Source organism: Anopheles coluzzii, chromosome 2, assembly GCF_943734685.1.
Source record: "Anopheles coluzzii chromosome 2, AcolN3, whole genome shotgun sequence".
Lineage (NCBI taxonomy): Eukaryota > Metazoa > Arthropoda > Insecta > Diptera > Culicidae > Anopheles > Anopheles coluzzii.
Genome location: NC_064670.1, coordinates 39,786,237 through 39,798,106, shown reverse-complemented (window position 1 = coordinate 39,798,106; position 11,870 = coordinate 39,786,237). Strand labels below are relative to the sequence as shown.

The 11,870-nt window shown below is 45.9% G+C and overlaps 3 protein-coding genes across 5 annotated transcripts; 1 reads left to right on the top strand and 2 right to left on the bottom strand.

The window, feature by feature from the left end:
- Positions 1–1,976: 1,976 nt before the first annotated feature.
- Positions 1,977–4,273, top strand: LOC125906848 (regulating synaptic membrane exocytosis protein 2-like; the record flags this gene model as incomplete). The annotated part of the gene is made up of 2 exons (XM_049607516.1): positions 1,977–2,284; positions 2,816–4,273. Coding segments are annotated over 2 exons (1,122 nt in total), but the record flags the coding sequence as incomplete, so codon positions are not given.
- A 159-nt stretch (positions 4,274–4,432) lies between these two features.
- Positions 4,433–7,046, bottom strand: LOC120950058 (protein-L-histidine N-pros-methyltransferase). Of its 3 annotated transcripts, none has more exons than XM_049610917.1 (6): positions 6,456–7,046; positions 6,040–6,136; positions 5,425–5,712; positions 5,180–5,328; positions 4,933–5,105; positions 4,433–4,693 (listed from the first exon to the last, which is right to left on the bottom strand). In XM_049610917.1, exons 2-6 carry the CDS (start codon positions 6,130–6,132, stop codon positions 4,482–4,484), a joined length of 915 nt encoding a protein of 304 aa, XP_049466874.1. In that variant the 5' UTR covers positions 6,133–6,136; positions 6,456–7,046; the 3' UTR covers positions 4,433–4,481. The 3 variants fall into 3 exon arrangements, with proteins under 3 accessions (XP_049466874.1, XP_049466873.1, XP_049466875.1); XM_049610916.1 differs by lacking the exon at positions 6,456–7,046 and adding an exon at positions 6,246–6,395; XM_049610918.1 differs by lacking the exon at positions 6,456–7,046 and adding an exon at positions 6,196–6,376.
- A 706-nt stretch (positions 7,047–7,752) lies between these two features.
- On the bottom strand, positions 7,753–10,227 carry LOC120950057 (alpha-1,2-mannosyltransferase ALG9). The gene is made up of 4 exons (XM_040367796.2): positions 9,800–10,227; positions 9,503–9,702; positions 8,993–9,428; positions 7,753–8,925 (listed from the first exon to the last, which is right to left on the bottom strand). The coding sequence occupies exons 1-4, from the start codon at positions 10,117–10,119 to the stop codon at positions 8,247–8,249; spliced, it is 1,635 nt and encodes a 544-aa protein (XP_040223730.2). The 5' UTR covers positions 10,120–10,227; the 3' UTR covers positions 7,753–8,246.
- Positions 10,228–11,870: the final 1,643 nt, after the last annotated feature.

Here is an 11,870-nt window from a genome sequence, read left to right as displayed (position 1 = left end):
TGTCCCTCAGTGTGTGTTTTTGTATCTACGGCTGTTATTTTACACCGTTGAATAATTCAGCATTTAAAAACAACAAATAACCACACATTTTACACAAACCATGTGCTGCGCTCATCGCCCAAACCGAAAGGCGGCCTACGATCATCGTGGACAAAGGCTTTCGCTGATGAGACAATCGCGCCAGCAGAACAAGGACAACTCACACACGCATCGTTTCGTTTCTCATCGCCATTTCACCCCCCCCCCCACCCACCTCACCTCTTCCACCCCTTTTCTACTGCTCTTACTGCTAAGCTGCTTAACGCGCGCGCTGTCTCCCACCTGCCGAAGGCGCCTCAGTTGAGCGTGCCGTTGGCGTTTCGATCGTGCGGCAAATTAACCACATGCACATTCTATCCTGCTGTCAGTTGCTAATCGTATTGTTTGTTTGTTTGTATTTTTTAGACAGATTTTACGTATTATTTTGCCACCACAAACACCACCACCACCTTCAAGAAACCACCATTAGTTGCAGCTGAGCGTGCTGAATCTCATATGCGTGCGTGCCTCCTCCCTCTTTATGCTGACATCTAATGCAGGCACAGCGGCGATCGGTCGATCGCCCCGAGGAACAGAACCAGGCGACCATGTGATTCGTTCCGGAAAACCCCTGCCCTCCCCAGTACAGGGTGGTGAATGGGGGAAATGGGAAGGAGGAGAGGATGATAGAGGTTTAGGGGAGCGTTGTCGAGATCGGTAGTGAGCACATAGTAGAGCCATGAATGCACCGAAACCCACCCCATACCGAGAGGGTCAGTCGGGTCAAGTGGAAAAGCTCTCGGCTCGAAAGGAACACAGTTTTATTGTGGTTTTAGATTTTTCGTTTTCTACTCTTCTGTTCCTTTCCCGCCTCCAACACTCATGCGATCGTAACATCGTTCGCAGCTTACCTACTGAACCACCAACCCCTCTGCTACTGCTGCAACTCGCACATGCACCGCAGGCTGTCCCACTTTATAGTTCTTATTTAATCACTTACTCTAAATAGTAAACCGAACACGTTCAAATACACACACATACGGACACAAACATGCGCACGCACACGTACACATGCACCCGACAGCATTGGAAAGGTAAATTGTGGGATGAAATTAGATAATGAACGATGTGCGCTTTTTCCTCCCATCGCTTTCTTGTTCTACGTGTGTTGTTTTATTCGTCACCACTACTTAACAAACATCCATACCAACACACACACACACTGTTGTTTCCTATTCTTGTGCATTTGCTTTTCGGTTTTGCTGTATCGGTGTTCTGTTTGTTTTTTGTTGTATTTACCATCCTAACGATGGCCATCATGCCACAACAAAAAGGCTTTTACCATAAAACCACCCACCCACCCTACACTACACTTCACTGGAAATCCTAGCTCTATGTTTCACCTGGAATGCCACTCATCCCATGGGCCACCCGCTTTCTATATTGTTTGTTCGTTTGTTTTTCACCCTTCCCGTTTGCCGTTTTCTTTGGAAACGTGTCACACAATGTAACCGTTACTGTTTTGGATTTAAAATTAAAAAAAAGTTAGTCAAAGGAGCAACCAAATTACCAACAAACCCCTTCACCCCATTCTCCCTTCTATTGCGAGGCTGTGTAATGGGGGGGAAGGGGGAAGGAGTTCGCCATTCCTTGCCAATTTGTTTCCTTGTTGCTATTGTTAGGAGTATTCGTTAGTGTGTTGTGTTGATATGTTTGTTCCGTTCTTGTTCCGGCCAGTAACCGGCAGTGTAACACACATCCGGCACGTGCTGAAATGTCCCCCTGGCCAGCATGCCCTCCCGCACCCACCGATAGACGCGCGTGCATGATGCATTCATAGTACAAGCGAGCGAGGAAACAGACATTGAACCGAACATCAAAGAAAGCGGAGAGAGAAATAGAGCGAGCGAGATAGAGAGAGAGAAAGATAGGGCGTGAGGGAGAGAGAGCGATAGTGTATAGAGAGGAAGTGCAGGAAAGGACATTTACACCCAGTATACAATCCCACTGCCACCACGCACAAGAACCATGCACACGATGGAAAGATTAATGTTATTCCCCTTCTCTGTTTTTCTTTCCTTCAGGAACAGATAGCAAAGGGCAAGTTAGTGTCCGGTAGGGTTCAGGTGCATGTTTACTATCACGGCGAGCGAAACGAACTTGTCGTTTCGGTGATGGCTGCCGATGACCTGCCGGAGCGCGATGAATCGCTGGGCTATGGCATGTATCCCGAAGCCTATGCGTCGATCAAGTTGCTACCCAAAACGTAATATCAAGCGTTCCATCGAAATCAGACACGAGCACGCACACACACAAACACACACACTCTTATTAACATATAAAAACAACTTTTTGATGTTCCCACAACAGTCACGCGCACACGTCACACGAGTTGCATTAGAAGCACATGATCATGCGCCTCCATCTTGTTCGGTGGCCGGTTAAACATGGCCGACAAACAACAACTATCATTCGATCGCTCCATTGCACACAACACGCAGACAGGGCACAGATGGAAAAGGAAAACGAACGCACGCACACACACACACACACTCACACACCTAAACCAAGCCCCAACCAGCCAACAACCCACACCGCCCCTACCAAAACACTGCTCCATCGTTGTTTTTTGGCAATTTTTCTTTTTCTGTTTTTCCGTTAAGATTTTCATTTCTTTAACGATTGTCTCCACTCACACACCGCCTCTCCACACTCAACCCCACCCAACCCACGGCTCTCACGATCTCAACGCACTGAAACCGGTTTCTTTCTTACCCCTCCACCTCCCTTTTTCTAGGAACGAATCGCATGTCGCCCAGACCGAAGTGTCCACTCCCTCTCTGAATCCCATTTGGAACGCGACCATTACCTTCCAGGACGTGTTCAGTGACAATCTGTTAGACCGTAAGATAGAGATAGTGCTCTACGATCTGTTGCCCCACTCGGAGCCCATCTTTCTCGGCGAGTGTGCGGTGAAGCTGCAGAAAGCCTGCCTGGACGATGTGGCCGTCTGGTACCGGCTGGAGGATCCGAACCATCTGCGCGGCTCCGGTCCGGTGCCGCCCGCCCGCTCCCGGCGCCGCTCGACCACCGGCTCCCAGAGCTCGATCGACGAAAGTTCCGCCTCGTTCGGCCGGTACGGCAGCACCGACGGCACGCGCTTTCAGCGCTCGATCTCGGACGATGTCGACAGCCTGGACGAGGGCCGGTACCTGCTGCATCCGAACTGGTCCGTTTCCGGGAGCCGGCGCGGCTCGACCCAGTCCGAGATACAGATGCAAACGCTCGAGGTGCACCAGGTCGGGAAGGATTACTCGAAATCGTTGCCCGGGTCGCGCCGATCCTCCTTTCAGGACTCGAAGGATCAGCTGGCGGTTGGGCCGGTGCCGCACGGCTCGCGCCGCTACTCGACCGGCCGCACCGGGCCGGGAGCGGGGGGCGGCACGGCCGGTGGGCGCGATGCGCCGCCAACCGAGCGGAAGCTCTCGTTTGGCGGCACGATCGGCGGGATCGGTAGCGGGGGAGGATCGCGGACTGAATTTATGCGCACCATGAGCCTTTCGCGCGAGCTTGACATGAAGAATCGCAAAAAGAAGCGCCTGTTTTCGTAAGGAAAACGGAAACCCGCAAACGCAACGAAACACGTGACACGAAGATGAAAACGGCACGAACGAACAGGATACCAGAAGCACAATCAAGCAAAGCGCTCCACCATGTGACAGTGATCGTACTGCTGGTGGTGGTTGCGGTGCTGCCAACACACACATACACACAAATGGTTTTGAAACTTAGACAATGATTACGATGACGATGAGGACGATGATGATGATGATGATGATGATGGAGATGTTAACGATATCCACACAAAGCATAGGTAACGGTAAAGTGTAAGCTGACGGAGCCGATGTGCTGCGGTAGCTATGTAACGACACACCAAGGCGAGAATGGGATTGGACGCGGCATCTGGTGGAACCGTAGCCATTGATCAACGGCATAAAGAGGGCATATGCAGGCGCACTGGTGGCTAATTTATACACATTCATCATCCTTCTCGTTTATAGAGGCATGTTTTTTGCCGTGCGACTATGTCTGCACGATCCGTTTTACAAGATTATATACATATTATATATCATGTTTTGTGTAGCAAATATTTCAAAAGTTTACAGAATATCACTTTCAACACATGTTACTTGCATAGGAGAACGAAAAACGAAATAAACTATAATTCTGGTATATTAAACCTTTACAGATGCAATCGTGTTTCTTTTTCTTTTTTCGACCGTAACGAAACAAACCGAACGAAGTGGCATGACCGGTAGCCAGCTCGGGTCAGGAGTTTACTGCGTAGTTTCTTTCAAAACTAACTATTTACGCATGCAAATGCATTGATACAAAGAAGGAACGGCACCGTAGATTACCACATAAATCTTATTCCTTTATCTTTAACTGGAATGATTGCACATTTATTTTGAACACAGTACAACGTAATCCGTTAGCCAGTAGAACGACTGGCGCAGGTCACCTTCGCACAGGTATGGCGCTTTGGTCCATGTCCGTATCTTGAATCCGACCGCCTGCAGCACGTCGAAGAACATTTCCAGTTCCTCCTCGACCGTGAGCCGCTTCTCTGGTGGCCACGGTTCCAGCAACGTTCTTAGCGGTAAATGGCTGGAATCTAGCAATTGATCAAGATAACCACGCTCATATAATAACTCCTTAATGTATTGAGCAATGTTTTTAAAACAAGGGTCAGGAAGGAAGAACAGGAATACTGCACGTGTACAACGAACAAAAAACTTAAAACGAATATCTTTACTAATGACTTAAGCATGAAATGTAATGCATTTGTGCGCCATCTCCGCGGAGAAAACATAACTGAAGGTAAATGAGAAGAATTGAACAACTTGTACTTACTTTTCTCCACATAGTGGCTGTATGGCAACACCAGCGCTATTAATGCGAATCCCGTCTGATCTAACGATTCGTAAATATCACTAAGCATAACGTGTGGATCGAAACATCGATCAAGCACATTAAAACATACGATGAGATCTGCTTGATGAATTTGGTTTAAATTCTCCAGCACACTGTAAATGAAACGTCGTTAGTATTCCATTCATATCCTTAAACAGACAAATAAGTCCAATCCATGTGCACTTACATGAAATTCTTCTCGTTTAGTCGGTTCCTCATCGTCCAGCTGGATTCTGTGGCGTAGGTCGTTACCTGCCAGTTGCGTTTCTGCTGCAACGTGTGCACCAAGCGTAACGTTACCTCTCCATCACCAGCGCCGATGTCACATACGCTAAGCTAAGGTGGGTTGAGAGAGAGAGATAGAGAGCACCAAAGTTTGAAGCGTTAAACAGTACACCGTTGAAACGAGCCGAGCCTTCCCCTAACACCTACCGCTGATTGCCTTTCGCGATGCTGGAAAAAGCCACCAGCCGTGAGAAACTGGTCGAACTGCATTTCGGAAAGTATAAACATCGATCCGCGCTTCAGGAAACCATTGATGTCGGTCTGGGTCATGAACATGTTGAGAAACAGTTTCGCTACCTCGTGGCACAGCTGCAACCAGAACCGGCCGGACGTTTTCTTCGACCGTTCCAACCACTCGAGCGTTAGCTCGTCTGGACCGTTTAGGTGATGGTAAAGGCTACCATACTTTCGGGGCAGTTTGCCCATAGTATACCACTGAAATATATAAAAAAAAATGAATAAATAAATTAATAAAAGTTGCAATTGCAGGTAAATACAGTCAACAATGGGGAGTTGCTAAAATGATTGCCCTCACGTACGTGACCGATCTCACCCCGCCGATACTCCGTTATCTGGAGTGGGCGATTAAAATGAATCAAAGTATCCACAGTTTCTAATCGATTATCGGCACTTGTTGCCCGCCCGCTGCGTGCTTGTGTGGGCTGTGCACAATCGAACATAAACTAAAACGCTCTTTCCTTTGATTGCTTCCGATGTTTCCTCCCTCCCATTAACGCCATCCCATTATCCAAGGGCTCTTACCGTGGTCATATCGATCTGCTGGATAACATCGTCGTTATGTAGCCGATCGAAAAATACTTTCGCTATCGCTCCCCGGGGACGGTAGTTCGACATAATGCTGCAAAGGTGGTAACAAAAAATTAGAAGCTAGTTGAAAAGTTCTCTAACATACTGTACTCTCGCAACAACACAAGGCGCCAACAAACGCAACACGTTACTCCACGTACACCGAAAAAACGAACAGAGCAAGAATGGTTAGGGGGAGCATGCTTGCTTAATTATTGCTTCACTTAAACAAATCAAACAAGCTCCATGTACATCTCGTATGCCCCGGTTGTTGTTGCTTCCGCTGCTGCTGTTCTAATTGTGGCCGTGGTATTGCTTAGCGCGTGCCAATGAAGTGTTATTGCTCGAGGGTTCTTTATCTTTCCACTCACCTGCGGCTGCGAGATTAGGATTGAAGTTTGATTAGTCTGCTCTTTTTGTCCAGCTATGCTGCCTTCATGCACACGGTCGCGTAGTGAGAGCAATGAGGCCAGAATGCTGCGATCAAACACACCGACCGTAGTGTTAGTTGGTATGTACGGCTAAACACTTTGGCAAAACGGGACACCTCCACCACCAGCAATTATTGTCTGCTGTCCGCAAGCACAGCAACGGCAACGGGCGTGGTAACCGACAAATACAGGGGGAAAATGTTTTTCTCGGAAGCCAAGGGTTTTCTTCGGTGCATCGTTCGCGGTGTACACATCACCCCACCTGCCTCCCCACCCAAACAGACAAAAACAACTACAGCTGTCAGCGGTGTGAGTTTTGCAGAGGATTTGCACGTATCATCCCTTGCTTCGAACAGAACCGGATACGGGTACGTAAGGTTTAGTTGGTATACGAAACGAAAAGCTTGACCCACATCGCAACACTTGTCGGTGGATCAGCGCAGCATCACGGGACGATTCCGAAAACACGGATTGCCTGAAAGGATGTACGGGGAACGTTCCGATCGACGAACTAGCGAGTATATACCGACGCGTTGACAGCTATTCAAATTAGCAAACGATTAGCAACATTACAGGGTTTCACACTTTATCTCAAGACCACGGGACCCCTTCCCGAATCTGTCTTAGCCAAAGCCAAGACTGCGGTATGATGCTTGAAAACGTTGATGATACCTGAATTCATCGGATGCAATGCTGAATCTGCGGCACATTTCTCGAAACACACTGGTCCGCGCCGAGGACATGCGGTCGAATATTTTTTTACACGGATAACCTTTGTGTACATCAGTGTACTGAAAACAGTGAATTATTTTTTCGTGTTTTTACCAGAAAAGATTATTTAAACAGTTCAAACTACTTTCTTAACATTTGTAAATATTTTAATTAAACAAATATGCATTCACTCATTTTATTAAATTGTCTTTTTTTGGTTAAAAAAACGAAAAGGATAATTGAGTGTTTCTAATAGACTGATGTACACAAAGGTTATCCGTGTAAAAAAATATTCGACCGCATGTCCTCGGCGCGGACCAGTGTGTTTCGAGAAATGTGCCGCAGATTCAGCATTGCATCCGATGAATTCAGGTATCATCAACGTTTTCAGGTATCATCAACGATTTCAAGCATCATACCGCAATCTTGGCTTTGGCTAAGACAGATTCGGGAAGAGGTCCCGCGGTCTTGAGATAAAGTGTGAAACCCTGTAAACGGTTGTTCACGCAATTTAGCATCTGTTGAATTGAGGATGGTACCAAGAGAATTTTATTGCAATTTTTTATCTCTGTTTTGCTACATTGCGATCAGCGCTGTATCATAAGCCATTCTCGTTCTTTTACATTTGTTCTACAGTAAAATTAAATATAAAGACCGAGGGGTGAATAAAAGCCATCATAAGAATCCGCAACAAGCGGCTGTGGATGTGGATCATTAACTCTAAGCTGGATGAATTATTTAGTTGAAAAGTATATATTTTAATCAATATTTAATGATATTTGTCGTAATAGACTGCACTTTAAAATCTCTAAATAACTAGGCAAACTGGTAAGACACGTGTAACAACCGTAATGGCATTAGGATCACCATGAATCACCAACATAGAATCTTCCTCATTTACGAACACATATTCTGACAGCTGCTTCCTCTTCTTTGGCTCAACACCCTGGATGTTCAAAGACCACGACCGACGAAGGGTCCCGATGAGTCCTTCCGTAGCAACACACCAGCCAAATAGGTTTACGATATAGGTTTCATTTTGTTACGTCGCAGCAGATTGTACCTGCCCCAAACTAAATATCGATACGACACCAATGGTACATAGTAAGCGCGAGCAAATGATGCCGACTCGTCGGCCTGCACGAACTCGACGCTACTAGCGATAGACCACGTCTTCCTGTCGACGGAATAGTTTGGTTCCGCGCTGAGCTCGTCGTAAAACGCGCCCTTGTCGAAATCCACCAGATAATCACATCGACTCAGCTCGAACAGCATGTGCGGATGGCCCATGTTCTGGTCGTTGAAGTAATCGTGCACAATTTGCGTGCCGTTTTGAGTTTCGTCATAGTATGCCGGCAGCATGCCGGTGAAGCTGGACTCGACAAACCGGGCCCGATAGTTCGGGGGCAAGAAAAAGTTCCCGGGAAACCGATACCACTCTTTGCCGTAGCATACGCTCAATTCCTCATTGGTTGGAGGCAGGTCACTCAGCACGCTCATCGGTGCACGGTAGTACATCGACGTGGCCAGCATTCGCGATACACCTAGGCAGAGTGCCACTGCCAGGACGGCGAAACCCATTAGACGATTCGGAAAGGAGGAGCGTCCTGCACCGAGGATGCGTCGCATGTGGGAAAACAGTTGATCCATTAGCAGTGCTGTTCCAAGTGCAAATAAGGGATAGACGGGGAAAATGAATCTATAAAAAAAGAAAGATATTAAACGATGAACGTGATAAAAACCCAATAATATCGTTGTTTACGAACCGTTCTTCTTTGTGCGGTTGTATGGCAAACACAAAAAGCCATAAATAGAGAGGTGACATCAACCATAGGCCTTGCATCGGTGAGAGTCGATTTTTTGTGTTCCTTACACCAAGACATGCAGCGGTCAGTACCACCAACGGATATGACAGACTGAGCAAAAGCGTAATATTATGGTTTAGAAACAGATTTTTCACGTAGAACATTATAGGCTCTACGCCGTACAAATCAGGTCCGTGGGAGGTAAACACGTTATAGCGGATTATGTTTAACGCGGCGACCGTAAATGTTCCAAAGTAAAGGCTATCGATGAGCACTATCGGCACACCGTACATGGCTCCATAGAGTAGGGCATTTTTAAAGAAATCCAAAAACTTTCTTTTTCTAAAAAGCAGCTCGAGAACGAAGGGAACGGCCACTATAACAGCGAAAGGCCAGCCTGAGTGTAAAAAAAAGGATTAGTACGTTTCCAACAGTTCTGAAAGCTGGAGGTGTTGAGAATCGGCCACATACCAATCAGTCCGGAAAATGCTGTTACCGCAATAGCCGTTCGCGTATCTTCATTCAGCCACGCAGCCATCGTTGCTAGGGTAATGTACATGGAAAAACTGCTGGGCAACAGCGCAGCGCTAGAGATAAACATTCCGGCACTGGTAAGCTGGAATAGCAGCCACAGACTAGCCACACCGCCGCCACATTTCCGTCCCAAAATCCTAACCGTGATAACGTAAAACAAAAAAAAAAACGAGAAAATGAATCAATTTACGGCATTATACAGGATTGTCTTTCATTGTGTGTAAGTATGATTACCTGTACAGGCGATACTCGAGCAAGGCACAAGTTACAGCCAGTAGACACCGGACGAAGTAGAAAATAAGAACACCATTATCAGTCACCAGCTGCAACACTTTCGCCGGCAGTCCGTGTAGCCATAGGTAGCTGTAGGACCGCAAGGCAAATTCGGGACTGTATTCCCATGTTTGAAAACCTTTGCCCTTAAGCAGATAGTGCAACGGCTCCCAGTAATTGTACGTCTCGTCGCAATCGGAAATTATCGAATACAGGGCGGACTGGAGACGCACTACTACAAGCGATAACACGACGACCGCGTTACTTTTAAGCGCGGACATAATTCCGAGCACCCAAAAACACTGCGAACACTTAATTCCAGCTATTTACCGATGAGCGGCCCCCTTTGCTAGCCGGAATGCCAGCTGCATGAAATTGTGTGTACAGTTTGTTGTCAGTCGCGGTTGACGTTTGTATAATAGATAAACAAAACAAACAGCCCAACAAACAGGTGCAAAAGGAGAGGAATTACTTTAATCCGCTTTTCTTTTAACATTACCGATAGTCTCACGAACTATTTTCATTCAACATAGGAAAATGGTTCAAAAGCTTGAAAACCCCATTCACGTTGAAAAAATGTCATCCAAGCTACTATGCTAGGGCTTTCAGTTTCGTACATTGTCAGCGCTTCTCAATTCATTTAACCTTTGTGCGCTACACGGTAAGTTCCGCATATTTTTGATGAAAATTTTCAATTTATTGCAATCTGCAGCGGTCTATCTGTAGTTCAAGTTGGGGTATCTGATTTAAATTTATAATGTAACTGGAACATATTGCTATCGAACATAGTAAGTACATAGGGGTTTCTGTAAAGCCCGGACGCATTTTAATTCCGATCCGGCCCGTCACACCATATTTATTCAGTTACACATTACAGGCGGTCCCCAAGATACACGGTTAATGGGGACTGATAACGGCCGCAAAATACCGCGTATATCAAATTTCCGCATAAGTCGAATTTCACGGTTTTCAGCCAAAATATCATTTATTTTAGTGTAATGTTGTTTGGCGTGCTAAGTTTAAGCTAATAAAACAAATAGTTTTTTATAATTCTCACTGTACATAACAATTTCAAACCTTCTTTGACCGGTCCGTTGTACAGTCTTCAACTCGTACGACTGAAAACATGTGCATCAAAGGTTCAAGCCTCGAAAGCCTCGTTCAAGTTGACTGAAAGCGAAGACCACTAGTGGCACCCCAAGTGCCTCAAATCCACTAAACGACCACTAAACGGCTTCTAAACGACTCAAGCACTCTACCTAAACGGAATATAGAAAGACTTCGTTTAGCAGACGGCAAACGACTCATGCATTCAAAAAATAGCAAAAAAGCTGGTGGCGCCATCTTTTTGTGGGATACCCAACCAGTTCAGCTTCCTTGCTTGGAGGAGAGCTTTCTCATTTCCTCTGTACTGTTGTATGGTTTCGCATTGAAGTTATGCATCGCTAGAACTAGAACGGCGATACGATTGTTTAAATACTTAACTCCAACGGAAACCACCAGCACTGTAGCAAGTGAGATTTGAGTAATGGTCGTTGGTGTTGATATCCACGTATCTGACCACACGACCATTCATATAGATTTTTGCTCAGATAGTTAGAAGGCTATATAGGTCATGATAAGATGAAACTTGTCGAAACACATTGCAAGAAAAGGATAGCAATATAATGATGAGTTGTGTAATACGCCATCTATTGATCAAACCAATGAAGCTGGTTCATTTTTTTTTCTATGGATATTCAATTTTCCAGTCGTTTAAGCTTAATCTGTGGCGCTTGGGACAGGGCAGGTCTTGGCCGAGAACGGTTGTTGTGCCAAAGAAGAATAAGAAACCTGCTTGAAAGAATTATAAAGTTCGACCAGAAGAGAATTTATTTTACATTAGACAATTGATATGTCAAATAAGTACAATTTGCCCAAAGAACTGTTAAATTTAGAAAATCGCGTATCTTTGAATCCTCGTATAAGAGGTACTGTACATACAGAGGTACAGGCTTTCGACACTTATTCATTACCACACTGCCGGATAGTC

Excerpts from the sequence above, each read along its gene's own strand:
- LOC120950058 (XM_049610916.1), bottom strand. The coding sequence starts at position 6,286 with ATGCTCCCCCTAACCATTCTTGCTCTGTTCGTTTTTTCGGT. Across the intron at positions 5,329-5,424 it reads ATCGCGAAAGGCAATCAGCG|CTTAGCGTATGTGACATCGG; the intron begins GTAGGTGTTAGG and ends AACCCACCTTAG. Across the intron at positions 5,106-5,179 it reads CTAAACGAGAAGAATTTCAT|TGTGCTGGAGAATTTAAACC; the intron begins GTAAGTGCACAT and ends TTTCATTTACAG.
- LOC120950057 (XM_040367796.2), bottom strand. The coding sequence starts at position 10,119 with ATGTCCGCGCTTAAAAGTAACGCGGTCGTCGTGTTATCGCTTGTAGTA. Across the intron at positions 9,429-9,502 it reads AGCATTTTCCGGACTGATTG|GCTGGCCTTTCGCTGTTATA; the intron begins GTATGTGGCCGA and ends TTTTACACTCAG. Across the intron at positions 8,926-8,992 it reads CAACCGCACAAAGAAGAACG|ATTCATTTTCCCCGTCTATC; the intron begins GTTCGTAAACAA and ends CTTTTTTTATAG.